Source organism: Alligator mississippiensis, chromosome 4 (genome assembly GCF_030867095.1).
Source record: "Alligator mississippiensis isolate rAllMis1 chromosome 4, rAllMis1, whole genome shotgun sequence".
In the NCBI taxonomy this organism is placed as follows: Eukaryota; Metazoa; Chordata; order Crocodylia; family Alligatoridae; genus Alligator; species Alligator mississippiensis.
In genome coordinates this window covers 216695828-216714088 of record NC_081827.1, presented here as the reverse complement: position 1 = coordinate 216714088, position 18261 = coordinate 216695828, and the positions used below count along the sequence as shown (strand labels likewise).

Below are 18261 nucleotides of genomic sequence, written 5' to 3'. Positions count from 1 at the left end.
ATTACCTAGAGAGGAAATTTAGATTGGTGAACTCCCTAAAATAATTACTAGTTTGAAAAAGTCTCTTCATGCCAAAACAGCTCTTGTTTTAAGAGATAATATGATGTGCTATTTGAAGACTAAATCTAGCAGTACAGTAAGTTTTGTAAGGCAAGATGTTATACCATTCGAGAGAGAAAAATTCAGAATCCACTCATGAGTCAGAAAGCAACTGGTTTTATGGGAAACCAGTACTGTGTACACAACAGAAGATCTTAAGACTGCCATAACACAAAGTTTGTCTGAAAAACGTTTCCAGTGGTTTACACAAGACAATCATTTGCACACATACTTGTTTCCCTCTCTCTCTCTCTCTCTCACACACACACACACACACACACACACACGTGTAAGTACATATATATACTTGACTGATAAAACTGCTGGAAAAATTATTTACTAGAATGAAAAAAACTCACCATTCTAATCAATCAATATAGGAAGTTTGTCCCATTGTCCTAAATCAATATAGGAGGTTTGTCCTCTCATTTTAGGAGACACTGTTGTTGTTAGTGACAAAAACAGTTACTTTCAGTGAAGGAAAGAAAAAAAACTACAGGAATTATCAGAAATTTCTTGAAACCTATTTTTAAAATATGGAGCTGCTCAAGGACAACAAACAGTCTAATGGTGTGCCTGTCCCTGCCTTTTCTCTAATTGTAGATTACTAAATGCAAAGGAAGTGCAAGGGGCTAAATGTAATTTTATTTAAAAATCCTTTGTTTGTTTAAAAAAAATACAGATTTTTTATAATCCATAGTTTGGAATATACTATGGTCATAATTTTAAAAAGTCAATTTGAAATTTATCCACAGTATGTAAACCACTAGTAGAAGCCAGAAGGATATTGCATTGTCTGAATCCATCTGTCTGAAGAATGGTCAAAACCAGTTCTACATAAACGTAATTATGGCCTTCATTGTGGCTACTTGTATTTTTGATGATGCTTTTTTTTTTTTTTAACATAGAACAGCAATACTTCTTCCTGTTGAGGAGGAGGACTGGCCAAGCACTGGTCATGTTTGTAAAATTTAAAGATAGTTCCTGTTGGAAGATCGCCACCAGTTGTCATCTAGTTTCCCATCTAGTAAAAAAGTATAATTAACATAGTATTTGTGCTTCAGTTTATTAGATCCATTTCTACTAGAGAAAACAAACTCGCTGCTATAAAGAAATTATCTCTTTTTTCCTCAAAGGGAAACAGCATATGAGAGTTGATAAAGTATCAAGCAGTCCCCATCTTTAGGTACTGATATGGCCCCTAGCACTGTAACAGCAGATTCATTGTTTACAAATTTAAAAAAATTAGTAAGCCATTCAAACAAGTTTCAGGTTCTTAAAGATGCACGGGCCTTATCAAGTATTTCCTTTCTGATCTTTGGGTAGTTCGGGTGTGCCTCTAGGACCTTGGCAAAAGAAAAATAAAAAACATAGGTTAAAAAACAGTTAAAAGCCTAAATTAATTAGTATTGAGCTTCATGTTAAACTTTCTAAACCTCAGTAAATACCTTGAAAATTCTGTTTATCAATGGTACCATATTTACTCAAATCCAACATAAGGTTTCCCCTGCTACCCAATCAACATGGGGGCGGGGAGATCCCCATCTTATTTTCAATTAACGGCCCAGGGCAGGCAGCTGGTGCAGACCCAGCTTCAAGCTGGAGCTGTGTCACTGCCTGCCCCAGGCCAGGGTAGCTTGTGCAGAACGGTACAAGCTGGTGGTGGTGGTGGGAGTGTTAGGGAAGATCACTCAGTAGGGATGGAGGGAGCACAGAGCAGGCTGCGCAAGGTGAGCAGGGACCACACAGAAACTTCCAGTGTGTGGCTAGGGGTGAGCTTAGCCTACCCCCCCCCCCACCAGCCCCTCTGGTTACTTCGCCCCCATTGCCACTTACCTTCGGCTTTGGCTCCGGCTGCAGCCCCAACCTGGCTAGGCCCAGAGCTGCCACTGCTGCTTCTGCCTGCCCATACCAGGCTGGAATCACTGACTGTCCCCAAGCTGAAGCTGGGGCCAGAGCTGCCACAGAAGGTAAGTGGGGGGAACAGGCAGGGTGGAGGGGGACTGGCAGCATGGGTGAGGCACAAGCAAGGGGTTGGGGTAGGTTCTGGGGAGGTCGGGGCCTGTAGCAAGGGAGATGGGGGAGGGGGGGCAGGCACCAAAAAAAGGCAGCAGGGGACAAGGGGCAGTGAAGGACATTGGTCTGCCTGCCTCATAGTCAGGGGTGGGCATGGGGGGAAATTTAAGGCACCCCCCCAAAAAAGTTATAATTTTCCATGTATAGAATCTAATTATATGGGGGGCGGGGTCTATCTTAACTTCAAAGTTACCTTGGATTTGAAGAAATACAGTATTATATTTTATCTCAGCTGATAGATATGTAATGAGATTGAGACTAGGTGTATTCAAAGAGGAACTACTCCCTTTCCTTAGCCACATAGCTTTGGGGAAGCACGATGGGAAGTATCAGCTAGAGACTCCAAGCCAGTAGAAGCAGCTGAGAGGCAGCCAAGGCAGGGACCATGACTGGACATTCTCTGCCCTGGGCTGAAAAGATTGTTTGTGCCTGTGGGACACCCTTTCCTCCCTCCCTTCTTCAGTCTCCATCTCAACTTCACTCCACATCTGTTTCTTTAACCTTTTCTCCCTTCCCTTCAGAAGTCCCCTTTGCTTTTTTCTTCTAACATATCTCTTTCCCTTCCCTCTCCTTTGTGCCAAAACAGTCATAGAATTAAAACGACATTTGCTCCCATCACATTATTCACTTTGCTTGTGTGCTATCCCTTTCCCATCACCTAGGTCAGACCTGCAGGCTCTTGAGAGCTAGGATATTCTGCTATTCTCTGTTTAATTCATAGAACAGTGGAGCCCCCAGAACTCCTTGGAAACTACTATGATAAACATATGTGCTAATTATAATAGGGGACTAGATTAATATCATTTGGATACAATTTTATAACCTCCAGAACTTATTTATTTCACATCTTGGATTCAAAGTATTTGAATCATTAACAATCAATGAAAAAGTTATAAAACAGAATTGGGGAAACTGATATTAATTTACACCAAATGCAGAAAGATAACTGGCTTTATAAAAATACTTTTTCCCAGAGGCGCTATTCAAGATAATTTTATGCAATGTTTTAGTAACTTGTTAAGATGCATTTTTATGAGGCTTTCCAACCTCAAACCACAATGTTCCTCTGTTATCCCATGCAAAACAGACGCTCTCTTACTCATTTTCCCAATCTGAAGAGTTCAAGGTCAAAGGAGCTGAACTAAAAGCCTAAACATTTACCAAATGGAAGAATTTATGCAATTCATAAAATCCAATGAAAAAGAAATAACAATATGCACAAAGCAGGCATGCACACATACAGCTAACTCAACCTCTGAGGGTCCTGCTACATATTCTAATTAAAGCTAGATAGAAACCAGCTATAGAGTTGTTACACATTTTCAAGCACCAACTTTATAGCTAGCTTGGCTCTTTTTATAGCAATAATTACTTTGCACACGTGACTAGTCTAAATGTATTGCGTGATTAACCAGTTAACTGCATAATACATGCACTGTGTAGTAGCGGACTGAAGGAAGTCATGGTAATAATAATAAAGAAGGTCTACCTTATGACAGACATCAATAGCATCAACGTATCTCTTCCCTTTCAAGTAATTAAATGCCAGCTTGTATCCTGTGAATAGCAGAAATGCCAGTGAGAAGTATTATGTTTAAAATTAATTAAATAAAACATGTTCAAGTTAAGTTTTGCCTTTGGGAAATTCTTAAGAAAAAGAGCTGAAATAACTGTTTACTAACTTTGATGAACACCTTAAGACTATTTTCCAGGCAGGCCACAGCCTGGGACTACCAGAAATTTCCCTGTCTTCTCCCAGTACAAAGATACGCTCAGAAACCTCAGCAAGGGTCTCTCACTACAAAATCATTCTTGCTCATTACTAATATGTAAAAATTAATACCTGTTTTTATAGAGGCAGGTTTCTAGTTCATCAAACCAGTGTATTTGTACTCTGCCACTTGGGTCTCAATTTCTCTAACCTAAATTTGTCTGTATTATATACAGCCAAGATGTTGATTATTTTGTTGAAAACACTTGTGTTCTAGATTATACACAAAAGCCATCACAACCCTTCTTTAAAAAAGCATAATGTTACTAAAGAGACTTGTAAAATGTTGCACTGTAGACAGCATTTATTTTATGCGGTACCCTCATCAAAGTCCAAAATTAAGACAAGCTGGAAAACCACCATCTTAGTTATCTAGAAGCAGACTTTTAATTGGAGGGGGTGGGAGGAGACAAAAACTATTTTGTAAGTTGTTTAGAAATATTTCTGTATAAATTAAGTAGGAGCACAAAAGGTCATACTCAAATAGTAAAAATTCATTAACCATCTCAGGTGGGCTTTTAGCAACTAAATATACCCTGAACAGCTCTCAACTGGGTACCAAATGAGCTGGAAATAAAAAAAAGGAGTGCTTAATTTTGAAAATGTAAGTATTTTAAAAAAAATTCCAATCATCAAAATGTAACTGTAATAAGACAGTGGTAGAACTGAGCCATTACTCAGTATATCAGAGAATGATGTTTCTTCAAAATGGATACTATATTTAGAAACTGTATATTTATATATACAGACAGTAAACAATAAAAAAGCTCCAAAGCAAGCCTTGTGGGAAGCCTGCTAGAATAGTAACCGTAAATTGGTGAGTTTCATCAAAACAAATTATTTTCTCCTGCCAGAAGTGCCCTCAAAGGTATTAAAATGTAGATCTTTAAATAGCCAAGTTTTCACATGAAGACATCTAGTGAACATATTTTACTTATTAGGAAAATGAAATACTGTCTTACCAACATTACATCACTGTTTTATTTATATTTATTGCCACAAAATGGATACAAACATACCTACTGTTGGATTTGTTTGGTTTCCATACTTCCACGCCAGCTCATAATTTACTGCTGCATCTTTATATGCTTGTTCTTTTTCCATTATGTATCCCATATACTCATAGGCTTTGCAACAGGACTACAAAATATAAATATGTATTATACATATTTCAAAAGTTTATTCAGAGAAGCCTATACAGACTGAGGCTAGGGACAGATATTCAAAAAGCCTGAGCCTGACTTGATTCCATCTTTGCAGGTTAGTCTAACCTGCAAAGCTTGAACCAATCTGGAGGTGAACAGACATTCCCTTTTCATTCCAGAAATGCAAGCACAGGCTTGCATTGGCTTGGGTTAGAAGCCAGGGGGCGCTAGAGCCGCCCTCCCTTCCCTTCTACAGGGCTGAGCTGAGGGAGGTGTGGCCAGACCCCACCAGCAGGACACTCTGATTAGGGAGGGGTCTCCCCCCCCTTGCTGCTCTGAGAGAGTCAGCAGGGATTTACACAACATTTAGTTACACAGCAGGGAGTTATTAGCATTTATCACCCCATCAGCAAAACAAAGCCTCTCTCATTAGTTCAAGCGCTTCTTAAACAACTTTTTCCAAGGTAGGAATGGAGGGACATTACCAGCTACCTGTTGATTAGCTCCAAAGAGCCCTAAGCCGACACTGTCCTGTCTGCCTTTGTCCCGTCTCCCACAGCACAGACCATAGGCAGCACATGGTATACTAGCTAATGCTGTGTAAGGCAGAAGGAAGGGAAGAATCCCTGCTTGAGCAGGGAGTGGTGGTGGGGGGGGGAGCAGGAGGAAGCTAGACAGACACTACTGTACCTGTCATCTCTGCCAGAGCTGCAGCCAGGGAACAGAGGGGAGGGGCCAGCCCTCCTGGGCTGGAGCAGACAGCAGAGCCCTGCCCAGCAAAGCATCTGGGATGCTAGGGAACTCTGGTTTAACATAAACCACGAAGGGGTCTGGGACACACATTGCATAAACCAGTCTGATCCAAATCAGTTAAGTCTGATAAACTTGGTTGAATGTAGTATCTCAAACCGGTTTCAGCCTTTTTCAAACTGGTTTGCGTGCACTGAATATCTGTTCTGTTACAGGTTTAAACCAGTTTCTGATCACTTAAACTGGTTTATGTATAATGTCTGTCCCTAGCATGTTTAAATGATTAAATATATGCATCTATGCAGATAGCTTGCAAGGCATATACAGTTATACAATTGTACCAGATTCTATAAAAAAAATGGGTAGTGTTTAGAATAAAGACAAGACACAGGAATTCTGTTCACTGTTTTCATTTCAGGGTTAAAATAAGAGACTAAGAACAAGAGCTGCTCTGGGATAAGGGAGAGACGGCAAAGGGTGCGAGAAGCACCGAGGCATTTTTACAATTGTTATTGCTCAGGGTAGTCGATCCATGAGGCCACGTAAAAGTGTACAGACTTCAGGCAACTAAAACAGACTCACAATAGAAGTTATTACTCCTGTCATAGCTTATCAGTGCAAAGGGTGGTGGAACATATTAACTAAAAACTGCCCCACTGTCCTGAAATGGGGGTTATCACAATTTGGCTGCACAATGTAAAGGGCAACAAAAGTATTAGGAGGAAGGATGGCTCACTCCATTCTGGAAGAACCAACATCAGCTTACTTAAATGAAGCATTTATAGTTTATAAAAACACCACTGTTCAGTAAAAAGGATACATTTTACTAACAAACATTAAATATTTTCTGCAATGATTCTGAGATCCCTATTCTCCAACAAATGTGTCTGTTACCCCATGACTGTATCATTTTATTTTAAAGGGCCGCTTCTGATAAGAAGTTCATGACTTACTGGATATATAAATGATGCTTCATGTGACTAATTTCTTAATGTTAATTTCAAGGACAGTAAAATACAATAGAAATACCCAGTGAAAATAAAGCATTGTTCATACTGCAAGGTGTTATAATATTATTTAGTTTCTTATGGCGAGATCTATTTGCATAAAGGCAAATATGTTATAAAACATACCTGCCCAGGGTACTGGATAGAAATACAAATAGAGTTGTACCTGCCTTCGTTGTCTGCAGCCCAATGGACTACCAGAGAAAGTGCATGGAGCCACAGCCCATGTTCATTAAGCCTGCAATCCTTACTATTAGCTGCCTAGTCTTAACAGTAGGTGTCAAGAACAAACATTCTTCTGCTTTTATGCATAACATCTGTTGAAGAGATTTATAAATCTCTATAAAGATAGGATTTATATACGGTGGAGTTGCATCATACGCACATTTAACTTACACGAATTCAACTATACGCAGGGTGGGAGGGGAGGTGGGGGCTTGAGTTTGCACGCGGTGCTGCCGCTTACCTGGAGGCCCATTATGGTGGTGATGGCCACTGCCTCTAAAACCTGCCGCTGTTGCCATGGAGCTGTGCCCAGAGCTGTGTGCCGGCCGCTGGGCAGCAGCGGGGTGGTGGCCTGGCGTGACACAGCCATCCTCATCACCACCGTGCGCTGTACCACTGCCGCCGGCCACACAGCTCTAAGCACGGCTCTGTGGCGGCGGCGGGAGGTTTTGGAGGCAGAGGGAGTCACTGCTGGCATGGTAATTTTGACTATCCATGATTTTCGCCTTACACGCTGACTTTAGAACCTAACCCCCACATAAGATGCGACTCCACTGTAATAGCAGCACATACACACTTACATATCAGTCCAAGTCCCTCAATCTAGTCCTCCCTCATCCCACTCTTCCTCTCATCTCCTCTGCATTTGAAACAAGCAGCTTCGTATTCCATGATGCATACAATTGAAGAAGTCCTAGGTAGCCCCAGCCTGTAACATGCCCAGTGTTGATGGGCTCTAGCCTATGGAGAATTTAGCTGTTAAAAATCTAAGAAGTCTGACTATGGTCAAACTGCTGCCCCTCCTCCCCAGGTAAGTCCAATAATTTATAAGTCTTATAACTTAACAAGTAGATGGGGTGCCTTGAGATCCTTCAAGGGTGCCAAGCAACGGTAGCACTGTTAGGCAAACATGATTCACAAGGTAAACCCAGGGATTTTGAACAGGAATCCATAGTTGTTGAAAACTATTTTGACCTATTATGGTCTTTGAGATCTTTGCAACAGAAAAACTGCTCTATTATTTTTCCATAGTGAAAAATGGAGTGCAATCTAAGAGCTGGAGTGCCTTGAGTCTAATGAGGGTGAGAACCACTCCCCTAATGCTTTTCAAATAAAAAAGCTTGTTTCTTTTTTAATGGCAGCAAAACAACTTATTTTTCCTAACCTCATTCTTGGATCTGCTTGAGTTAAAGTTTTCAAGAAAATTTCAGCCTAGAGATTATGCCCAACATGAAACATTTCAGATTTAACAGTTTGGCAAAGCTATGGGCATCTGAAAATTAGATCCTATAAGAGGTAGAATCAGAAAACCTTAATTGGCAGTCCCCTAGCTCTGACACCACTGCAGCTGGTGGGGGGGATGGGACAAGTGATGAGAAGGGAAGTAATAGGGCAGGTGGTAGTGTACAGACTAGGGCAGGTGGCAGCAACAAGGAGGCAGGAGGTGGGGGTGGCATGCAGCTTGCTTCCTGTCACCTGCCCCCCATGTTCATCTTGTGCCTGCCCCTGAAGCCTTTGCCCTCCCCCACCCCGCAACACTATTGCCCCCCACAGCCTTGGGTCCCTCACTGCCCCTGCTTCCTCCCAGTCTCCTCTCCAATCCCCCGTTACCTTTGTGTTCCATGCCTCAGGTTGCAGCAAAGATAAAGCCTGACAGCACCAGGGCAAAGGTAAGGGGGATATAGCAGGAGGAAGGGGAAGCAGCACAGAGGAGGGAGTGGGGGGGAATGGGGCAGCAGGGTCCCAAGGCAGCAGGGTAGGGGTGGTGAGGGAGGCAGACAGCAGCTGCCTGCCCCTGCCCCATACTTTATTGTAATGTGAGGGCTTTGTTCCCCATGTTAAATGGGGAAAAACTCCTCACCTTTTAATCAAGTAAATATGATACTGAATGCAGAAAAGAAGATACAGAAAGTTGAGACAGACATGCAAAAGCAAAGAGCATTCAGCAAAAAAAAATCTGGGGAAAAAGCAAACTCACTTAAGAGTTTTGTTTTGAATGGTTTATAAAAGATGTATTGCTTCGCCAATAATCTGAGTATTTTCAGCAGGAAAATTAAGCCATTAATTAGAAATGTGTACCTAATTTATGTATTGTGCCAATTATTTACACCACAGAAGAGACAAATGCATATACTATATTCTATTTATCCTAACTATTTAAACCCATTTTAAATTAAACTTTGTAAGTCTACAGATGACATGGTTTCAATTTAGGACCTAGAAGTCTAACTAGAGAGTGCATGGAGTACTGGAATAAGATATGGCAGCAGAAATCTCCTTTATTTAGAAGTCTGTGCTACATCAGAAGACATACAGATGGAGGATCAAGAAATACAGCTGAAGGATCAAGAAAAGAAATCTGTTTATAAAAACCCTGATTCTATAGTAATGCACTGGCTTTGGATACCTGTTGGGTTTTCACTGACTTTGGAACGAAAGACAAAACCAGACTGACATGAAAACAAATGTGATGATGACAAAGGCTAAGCATCTAATTCAATATATTTATGTAAATGAAGTATATATGCATTTTTATAATTAATTTCTGATTGCTAAAAAGCAATGACAAAAGCCAAAATAATGTGTTTAGTCACTCTGGTCAAATTCCACACATCTTGGATAGTTTTGCAGAAAGTGTTTTCCATAAAAATTGATATTTTTTCTTAATTCAATATACTTTAAAATTGGAGCTGTACACAATTCTTGCTGTTTTTTTTCTCTATGTGTAGGAACTGAATGCTAATACAGGGCAGAGCTTCTAATCACTGTGATGCTAGGACCAAATGTGAAAGGTTTTTGTGGCCTTCGTCACTTTCCTTTTCCTCTCATTGCCCAGGCTTATTTATCTAAATATTTCAGACATTGCTTCTAAATATTTAAATCTTTCAGGAGCTTGCTTCTCCCTCAATGTCAATGTCATTCTGACACAGTTGTAATCAGTGGAATTACTCATACTGAACCCCTCTGGTATAAAAGAGAGGGTCTCCTGGATGGGGTAATTTCTATTAAAGGAATATAATCTATATGAGAACTAAGTTAAGCTTCAAATACACAGAAGGAGATTTGACAGAAGGATAAAGATCAGGAGACAAACCTGGGTCTTTACCAGGTAGAAGCTGAAGGGTACTCAAAGTAGTTTTATGAGTAGCAATAAGTAGATTGCTGAGGAGAAACCATGGGGATATAAATGTCTGTAAAGGAATGGTTCTTCTAAACAGCCTTCAAGTAAAAGAAGGTGAGAGGTATGTAGACAGAAAGGAAAAAAAACCCTCCATTACCAGAGAGAAAGAACAAAATGAGAAATAGCGAGCAGGAGAGTTAAAGCTGTTGACTGTTCTTGCTTCCTGAAACCCATTCTGGCAGAAGTTCAGGTCAAAAATCCTAAGTGCTCAATCAAAACACTAGAGCTGTAGAGCTGCCTCACCAGAATCCAGAGGAAAGCAACTCGTCAATGCAGGATCAGTAAAGGCATGATACAAAAGGAAAAAATACATTATATTTCCTGTACATTTATTTGTAATGTAAAGCTTGTAAAACACTCTGTTATACACACCAAATTGCATACAGAGCTACAGATTATTTCTTCCTTAATAAATGGGGCAAGTGTCCACAATTTCTGTCTGCTGTTGTCATTAGCCAGGATCAGATTCATAATGAAATGCATTCTTGACATTCTACAGACACTTTCAACACTAACGTATCACCACAGCTCAGACCTGCATAAATTACTTACAGCTTATGAATAAAAATGAAGAAGCAACTGCAGATGAATTCATTTTCTACTCTCAGGGATAAGTTGCTGGTTTCCCCAAGTTTATTTCCCCTTCACAAGAAAAAATTTCACAGCATGTTTCTAAAGAAAAATAAAATGCATAGTCACCTACCCTGTTGTGACGGAGACACCGTTTTAAGAGTTCACCTGCCATATCATATTTTGCAGATTGAATGTAAATATCAGCAAGCAGCAGCCAGCTCTTTTCAAACTCTTCTGCATCAATGGGATTCCAGTTCATTTTTGCAATGCGTTTCAACTGATTTCTGGCTCGTGGAGTTTGTTTTAATATCATGTAGGCTGTAGCCATTCCTAAAAGAGCTGGGATATGATCCTTCTGGAATAGAAAGGATAACTGGCTTTAAGTTATAAAGTAAGTTTTCAAAATAAAATTATTACTGAGCAGCTACAGTAAGATACAAGTAAAAGCTAAAACCCAGAAACTAAGAGAATAAAAAAAATCTCATATTCCAAATATCTATTATGTAACGTAGTGTTCAATCTTCAACAGGACTACAACACCAATACCTTAAATTATTTAAAAGATTGACTGCAAGCTTGGGCTAAAAAAGGAAAAAGAAATTAGCAAAAAATTTACTTACCAGTAACTGGATTCCTTCAAAATGTATTGTCCCTATGCAGTATGTAGGCATAGACACGTACACATCATAAACTTTGGTAGGATCCAACCTAATGCTACACCTCCTTCAGCCCTTTGCCACAGGGATAGAGGTGTACATCTCCTGTTCTTAAATTTCCTTTCAGCCTTGGAGTCTCATAGTAAATACAACTCCAGAGAAAAGGAAAAGGAAGAAAGGATGCGAGTATGCATGCTCCAAAAAAATTACTGAAAATAACTTTTCTTTCTCCTTTGAGTGAATTCCAAATATTCTCACCCTGATACATAAAGGAGTCACCTAGGGTGAGAATAAAGCAGTGCCCACAAATATTTGGGCACTCCCTACTCAAACAGAGGTCTGAGTGTCATAGACAAACAGTGACTGAAGGGTTCTCCTACCAAATACATCATCTGCCTTTGAGGTTTCTACAATCACATAACGCTTGGCAAAAGGTATATACTGAGCTCCAAGTTCCTGACCTGCAGATGTCACTTATGTAGGTACTATGTAGGGAGGCCACGGGAATAACCTGAGCTCTAGGGCAGTGGTTCTCAACCCTTTTCATACCAGGACCCATTTGTAAACATCAATGGCCAGTCCTGACTTAATGCCCCTCACTCCTGACCTGCTGCCCCCTGCCTCCAGGCCCCAGCCCTACAGTGTGTGTGTGGGGGGAAGGGATGTTGGGGGGGGAGTAAACATGAAGGGCACCAAGCAGCCCTGGACAGGCTATAACTCTGTCAACCTGCAAGGGCAAAGCCATGGTTTCCCACATTTTTCTTCTTTAAAGGAGAATCCATTTTTAAAATCTGTGCAACCCTTTAATAAATTCTTGTGACCTACTTTTGGGTCACAACCCATGGGCTGAGAAACACTGCTCTAGGGAATGGGTCCTCATCACAGAGATGGATAAATTTATCATTGTAAAGATTTCTGAAGGCTTGGTCCTACACATATTTTTAGAACACCAAGAGTTGGAAAACCTGAAAAGTCAAAACAACCCATGAAAACCCAAAACAAAATGAACAAAACACAAAAAAAAGCCAAAACAAAGACAAAAAAACACAAAGCATGAAAAGACCCAAACGATTTTTAATAATGGTATTAAGCTTACTGAGCAATTTCTTGTAAGCTTGCATTTTTAACAAACTAACATGTCAGCAAGAAAGACTCCTGCTTCAGCATTTTTGCTGCCAATTTTCAAGACATCAAGAACAACAACAACAACAACGAAACAAACAACTCTCTGACTCGGTTATGTTAAATGCCTGTAAATTTCTCAAATTAAACCAAAAGCCATAATGTGAGGATAAGGATGAGGGGCTAATTACTAACCTCAGCAACTACTACTTCAGTAAAGGTATTTAATGCTTGTTCAACATTTGATTTCTGTTTGGTTGCCATTAGACAATAATTTTCCATAATGCGAAGTTGAATGTGACCCTGAACGGTATGTGGTTTGAGTTCCTTCAGGAGTTTTTCTGCTGTTCTCACAGCTAGCTGTACAGACTCCTGCTTTTCTGTCGAATTACTACAAATCAGAAAGAATGTATTTAGAAAAAAATAACTTTTCATTATACACATAAAATGAAATTTTATAATTAAATTAACTATGAGTTATGATGAATAATTGGGTAGAAAAAACAAATCACTTTTGTCACTCTTTACATGGCTATTCTATATTGGCATTCCTTCTGTATTGAAAGTGACTCTGAATTATCTGCAAAGCCACACTTAAAATCCTACAAATGCACAGACATTGAGAACAGAATCCTCCTCATCTTTTGACTAGTATCTCTCTCATTCTGTTACAGTTTACACTAGGATACAAAGTATTAACAAGAAAAAAAAAAATCTTCACTGCTTTCCTTACCCTAGGTCACCATCCAGGTTTTCAAATACTTCGCCACCTACTGTTTCATTATCAGGATTCAAACAAATTTCAATCATGTTATAAACTGCATTCTGTCCCCAATCACTGTCTTTCCGAGCTTTGTTAAAATGTCGAAGAGCATCATTTGGTTCACCAGTATACCTAAGTCAGGTTATGAAAATATTTTCAGTTTGGGCAAGCAACTAACAGGAATATATATTTCAAACTGTACCAGGTATATATTTTATATTTTTGTTATATACATATTGTAAAAACTGAGTTTAAAAAATTTTTAATTTCATTTCTGAAAGTCAAAAGTAACTAATATTACTATTTGCTATGAAACAGACAGATAAAATTAAATAATTATACTTTCCAGAAGAACCCAAAAGAAAACATTTCAGAAGAGTCAAGGGTATCACTAAAACGGCAACAACCTAAATCTAGGCTTGTTAGCTTGCAAAAATGTAACAGAACTATGGTTGATATTGAAGTAAAAAAAAAAGTTTATTTTCAGATGTGGTAAAATAACCAATAAATGTTTTACTTAATTATAACCATACCTACCAAAGATATAATCCTTTGCAATAGTGAAAACCTGGCTCTAGTTTTGCTCTGGAAGAATGTTTCTCAGCCATTACAAGAAATCTTGGAACTTCCTCTAACTTCCCAGCTCTTCTTAATAAATCAATCAAACGTGACAGAGTTGCATAATTATCTAAATAAGTACATATTTAGGATATTTTAGTAAAACAATATATACATTTTCTGTATGAAGAGATTTAAAAATAAAGCAACTTCTTTTTATGGCATAGTCTGAATGAAGCTGGAATGAAAATTTAAAGTTAATACAGTGCTTATGTTATGACTTCTAAATGATATTTAAGAGAGTCTAATGATATGAGCAATCCAAATGCACTGCTACAAAGCATGACCTTCTGAACAGATCTACCCAACTGAAAACTTCACTTTCACTCTAGTAATACTCTAAGTGTTATCTCTGTACTGTTAGCCACAGTTTGCAATGAAAAACTTTAAACAATCCAGCTTCTTAAAATTAACTCTGAAATCCTATTTATATTTGTGTATGTTCTCTTTGTCACCTTGTTTTAAAACTAAGCTTTTTATGATTATATTGGGCCCACACTACTCAATTTCTTTATTAGTGACTTGGACGACAGGTTAAAAAGCAGCCTGTTTAAATTTGCTGATGACACCAAGATTGGGGGTGAGGTGGGCACACTAGTAGGGAAGGACAGATTACAGCAGGACCTGGACAGGTTACAGGGGTGGGCTAATGAAAATAGGATGGGTTTCAATACTGATAAGTGCAGGGTGCTACACTTGGGAAGTGGGAACCAGCAGCACACTTACAAGCTGGGAAACCCCCCTCTTGAGAGCAAGGTGGCAGAAAGAGATCTTGGAGTCATTACTGACTCCAAGATGAACATGGACTGACAATGTGAGGTAACGGTCAGTAGGGCCAACTGTACCTTGTCATGCATCCACAGATGCATCTCAAGTTGGGCCAAGGAGGTGATCCTCCCCCTCTACGCGACACTGGTCAGGCCGCAGCTGGAGTACTGTGTTCAGTTCTGGGCGCCGCACTTCAGGACGGATGTGGACAGCATTGAGAGGGTCCAGAGGAGGGCCACCCGCATGATCAGAGGACAGCCGGGCAGACCCTACGAAGAGAGGCTATGGGACCTTAACCTGTTCAGCCTTCGCAAGAGAAGGCGGAGGGGGGACCTGGTGGCCATGTATAAACTCACCAGGGGGGACCAGCAGGGTTTGGGAGAGACCCTGTTCCCCCTAGCGCCCCCCAGGGTAAAAAGGAATAACGGCTACAAATTGTTAGAGAGTAGGTTTAGACTAGACATCTGAAGGCACTACTTCAGAGTCAGGGCAGCTAGGTTCTGGAACCAACTTCCAAGGGAAGTGGTTATGGCTCCTACCCTGGGGGTCTTTAAGAGGAGGCTTGATGTCTACCTGGCTGGGGTCATTTGAGCCCGGTTTTCTCTCCTGCCCAGGGCAGGGGGTCGGACTTGATGATCTACAAGGTCCCTTCCGACCGTACTTCTATGAATCTATGATTATAGTTATATCATTCTATAGCTACACTAGGTTTTATGTAAAACTGTGTATATATGACCTAGAAATAACTACCATATTTTTGCATATAGCCGGGACACCCTTTTCCACAAATAAGCTGCCAAAAACCTGGGTACTGTATGTGAAGAAATATAGTAATGCCATTTAACTGCTAGCCAAAGCAGAGTGGTGAACTTGGCACTAGCCTGGGTGTCCCCTGGGGAACCACCACCGAAGGCCTGCTGCAGAAAGTCTGTCCTTAAGTGGAGTTGCAGATGGCTCACAGCAGTCCCAGGCAGAGCAGAAAGCCCTGGCAGAAGCAGGTACAACTGCCCCCCACACCTCTTCCACTTAAAGAGCTATTCCTGCTGCTGTCAAACAGCTTGCTACTGAGTAAGCAGCGGCTACATGGCTAATGGGGCAGCAACTGGTTCCCTCACCCCCTCAGAGCTGCTGGTGTTTCACTGCTGGCTACGGTAGGATGGCTTCTACTGGAGAGAGACGCCACAATACTGCAGTGAGGGATGCATTTTATGACTTATTCTGCGTATGTTTTATAATTTCAAGGAAAAGTTTTTCCTTCATTTCACCTTCCCAAATATAATGTGCACTCTGTTTTGGAGAGATTGTGAGAGAAAATATGGTATTTCATTTTGAAAATTTTTTGTTCATATTTTTCTGTATTAAATGTACAGTAGCTATTTTGTGCATGCACATACACGCACAAAGACTTGCTGTTTCTATTCAGCACATCACTATTCAGAGAAACATCACTGAAACATGTTGTAACGATTTATTCCCATAATGTCCATGTAAATTTAGATCAGGAAGGATTGGAGACATCATTACGGATTTTTTTTACCTGGCTTGCGTTCCAAGAGCTGCTGAAAATGAAATACAGCTTCTTCATAGTTCTGCTTCCTGAACATGAGGTCAGCCATCATCTGTAAGATCAAAACATTCAAAGAAGAAAAAAAAAAGAAACAAAACCGCCAAGTTACAAAATATGGTCGAAAATGGTTGTTTTATAAAACTCCTCAAATAAATCTAAGACAAAAGCTAAAATCAGAGAATCCAAGCAGTGAAATCCAATTATCTTTTTAAAAAAGTATCAACAGTAAGAACAAATTCTTAAAATCTCAGATATACCTACACAGTACTATAAAATTATATACTTAAGAAAAAAAGTGAAATCTTAGTGACTCCAGGGTAGGCCCCAGGAATAACTGTGCAGTTAAGAAACCACTGATTAACTTTGGTTCCACCTTAAAAGGAGGCTCTCTCCATATGATGGCCAGTCTGAGTTACATCATCCATAGATAAGAAGTGTAGCAATAAAAAAAAAAATGTGTTTTAAAAGGATAACATTAGTTTCTTACAGTGAACTGTTAGTACAATGTGAATTAAACCATATTCTGAATATTGTTCTTCAAACAATCCCTCTCCATTTCTGTTCCTCAAGTTTTTGTAGCAAGATTTTTGTTTTGGGATAGAAAGGCTAAACTTGTTAACAGTTATAAATTATACAGGCAGTCCTCGGACTTATGACACAATTGGTTCCTGAAAACCAGGTCTGAAGTCAAAATGTTGCAACTCAGAACCAATTTTCTCATAAGAAACAGTGTTATAAATGGGGGATTGGTTCATGAACCAAGGCCTGATACCCTGTTTTCACCAAAAATACCTCAGAATTTTGTACTCAATCAATTACAGATGAATAATATAGCTACAATAATGTATTTATATTGTGAATAGCAATCATATTGATTTGGAAGGACTTCTTTGAGGTGTATTTGCTGGACTTTTTGAAAGGCTCTTGGTTGGATTTTTTGAGGGTTCTTGGCTGAAGTCTTCTCAGGAGTCTTGTCTGCTTTCTTAAAGAAAAAGTGTCCAAGGAAGCTTGGACAGATGTTCTCCAGGGAGATGAGCGACACAGTGAACTGGTTTGCTGGCATGGCATCGGATTGGATCAAGCGTTGAAAGTCGAAACTGACATCATAAAGTTGAAACAGGATGTCAATTTATACATGTTGTAAGTGTGAAACATTGTAACTTGAAACAGTGTAAGTTGAGGACTGCCTGTACTAAATAATGATCTGATGTGAATACAAGCAAACACTTGTGATATTTTTCATGTTATATTTTCCTAACTGACAGTAACCATGTTTTTGTAACGTGGATCATCATAACCATCTCATCTTAGACAGCACCTATAAAACACTTTTAGTATTGTAGCTCTCTTGATATAGTAGATTACATTATTACAACTCACTAACCATTGTTGCTGCTTCATTATCCTGGTCGTTTTTAAGCAACAATGCACACTGATGTTGGCAGGCATCTGTATCATCTTGTGCTAGGTACAAACGTGCAAGTTCCAACATGACCTGGAGAATGAAAAAAAACCATTTATCTTTATGCAATTCAGATAGGAATGATGGATCATGGTTAGGGTAGCAGCCTGAGGTCAGGAGTCCTGGGTTTAACTTTTTTTCCCCCCACTACAGACTTCCCGTGTGACCTTTGCCAAGTCACTTAGTCTCTCCCTATGTCTCAATTGGGAAAAAGAAAAAAAAAAACCCAACACTGTTAATCTGTCATAGGGTGTTGTGCAGATAGGTATATTAATGATTGTGTAGCACTCATATACTATGATGCCGGTTTCAAGCATCTCGGGTGGAATTCTTTCACAAAAAAAAAAATACGTGAAAAAAAAAAAAATACGTGCAAGTTTTTTCAAATCTTGTCACCACCAGAAGCATTTTTTTTTTTAACATACTTTGATTACTATCAAGTACAAGCAACTTGATGCAAGATTTTTAACTGAGCAGT

The 18261-nt window shown here is 39.7% G+C and overlaps 1 protein-coding gene across 1 annotated transcript in view; it reads right to left on the bottom strand.

The window, feature by feature from the left end:
* Window positions 1-200: 200 nt before the first annotated feature.
* TTC21B (tetratricopeptide repeat domain 21B) overlaps window positions 201-18261 on the bottom strand; it is a 73597-nt gene continuing 55536 nt past the window's right edge. Inside the window, exons 21-29 of the mRNA XM_006270358.4 lie at window positions 17706-17816; window positions 16292-16373; window positions 13906-14056; window positions 13339-13500; window positions 12801-12996; window positions 10958-11182; window positions 4966-5086; window positions 3665-3732; window positions 201-1445 (exon numbers count right to left, since the gene is read on the bottom strand). Of these exons, the coding sequence (XP_006270420.1) occupies window positions 1368-1445; window positions 3665-3732; window positions 4966-5086; window positions 10958-11182; window positions 12801-12996; window positions 13339-13500; window positions 13906-14056; window positions 16292-16373; window positions 17706-17816 (1194 nt within the window). The 3' untranslated portion in view covers window positions 201-1367. The remainder of the gene's footprint in view (window positions 1446-3664; window positions 3733-4965; window positions 5087-10957; window positions 11183-12800; window positions 12997-13338; window positions 13501-13905; window positions 14057-16291; window positions 16374-17705; window positions 17817-18261) is intronic.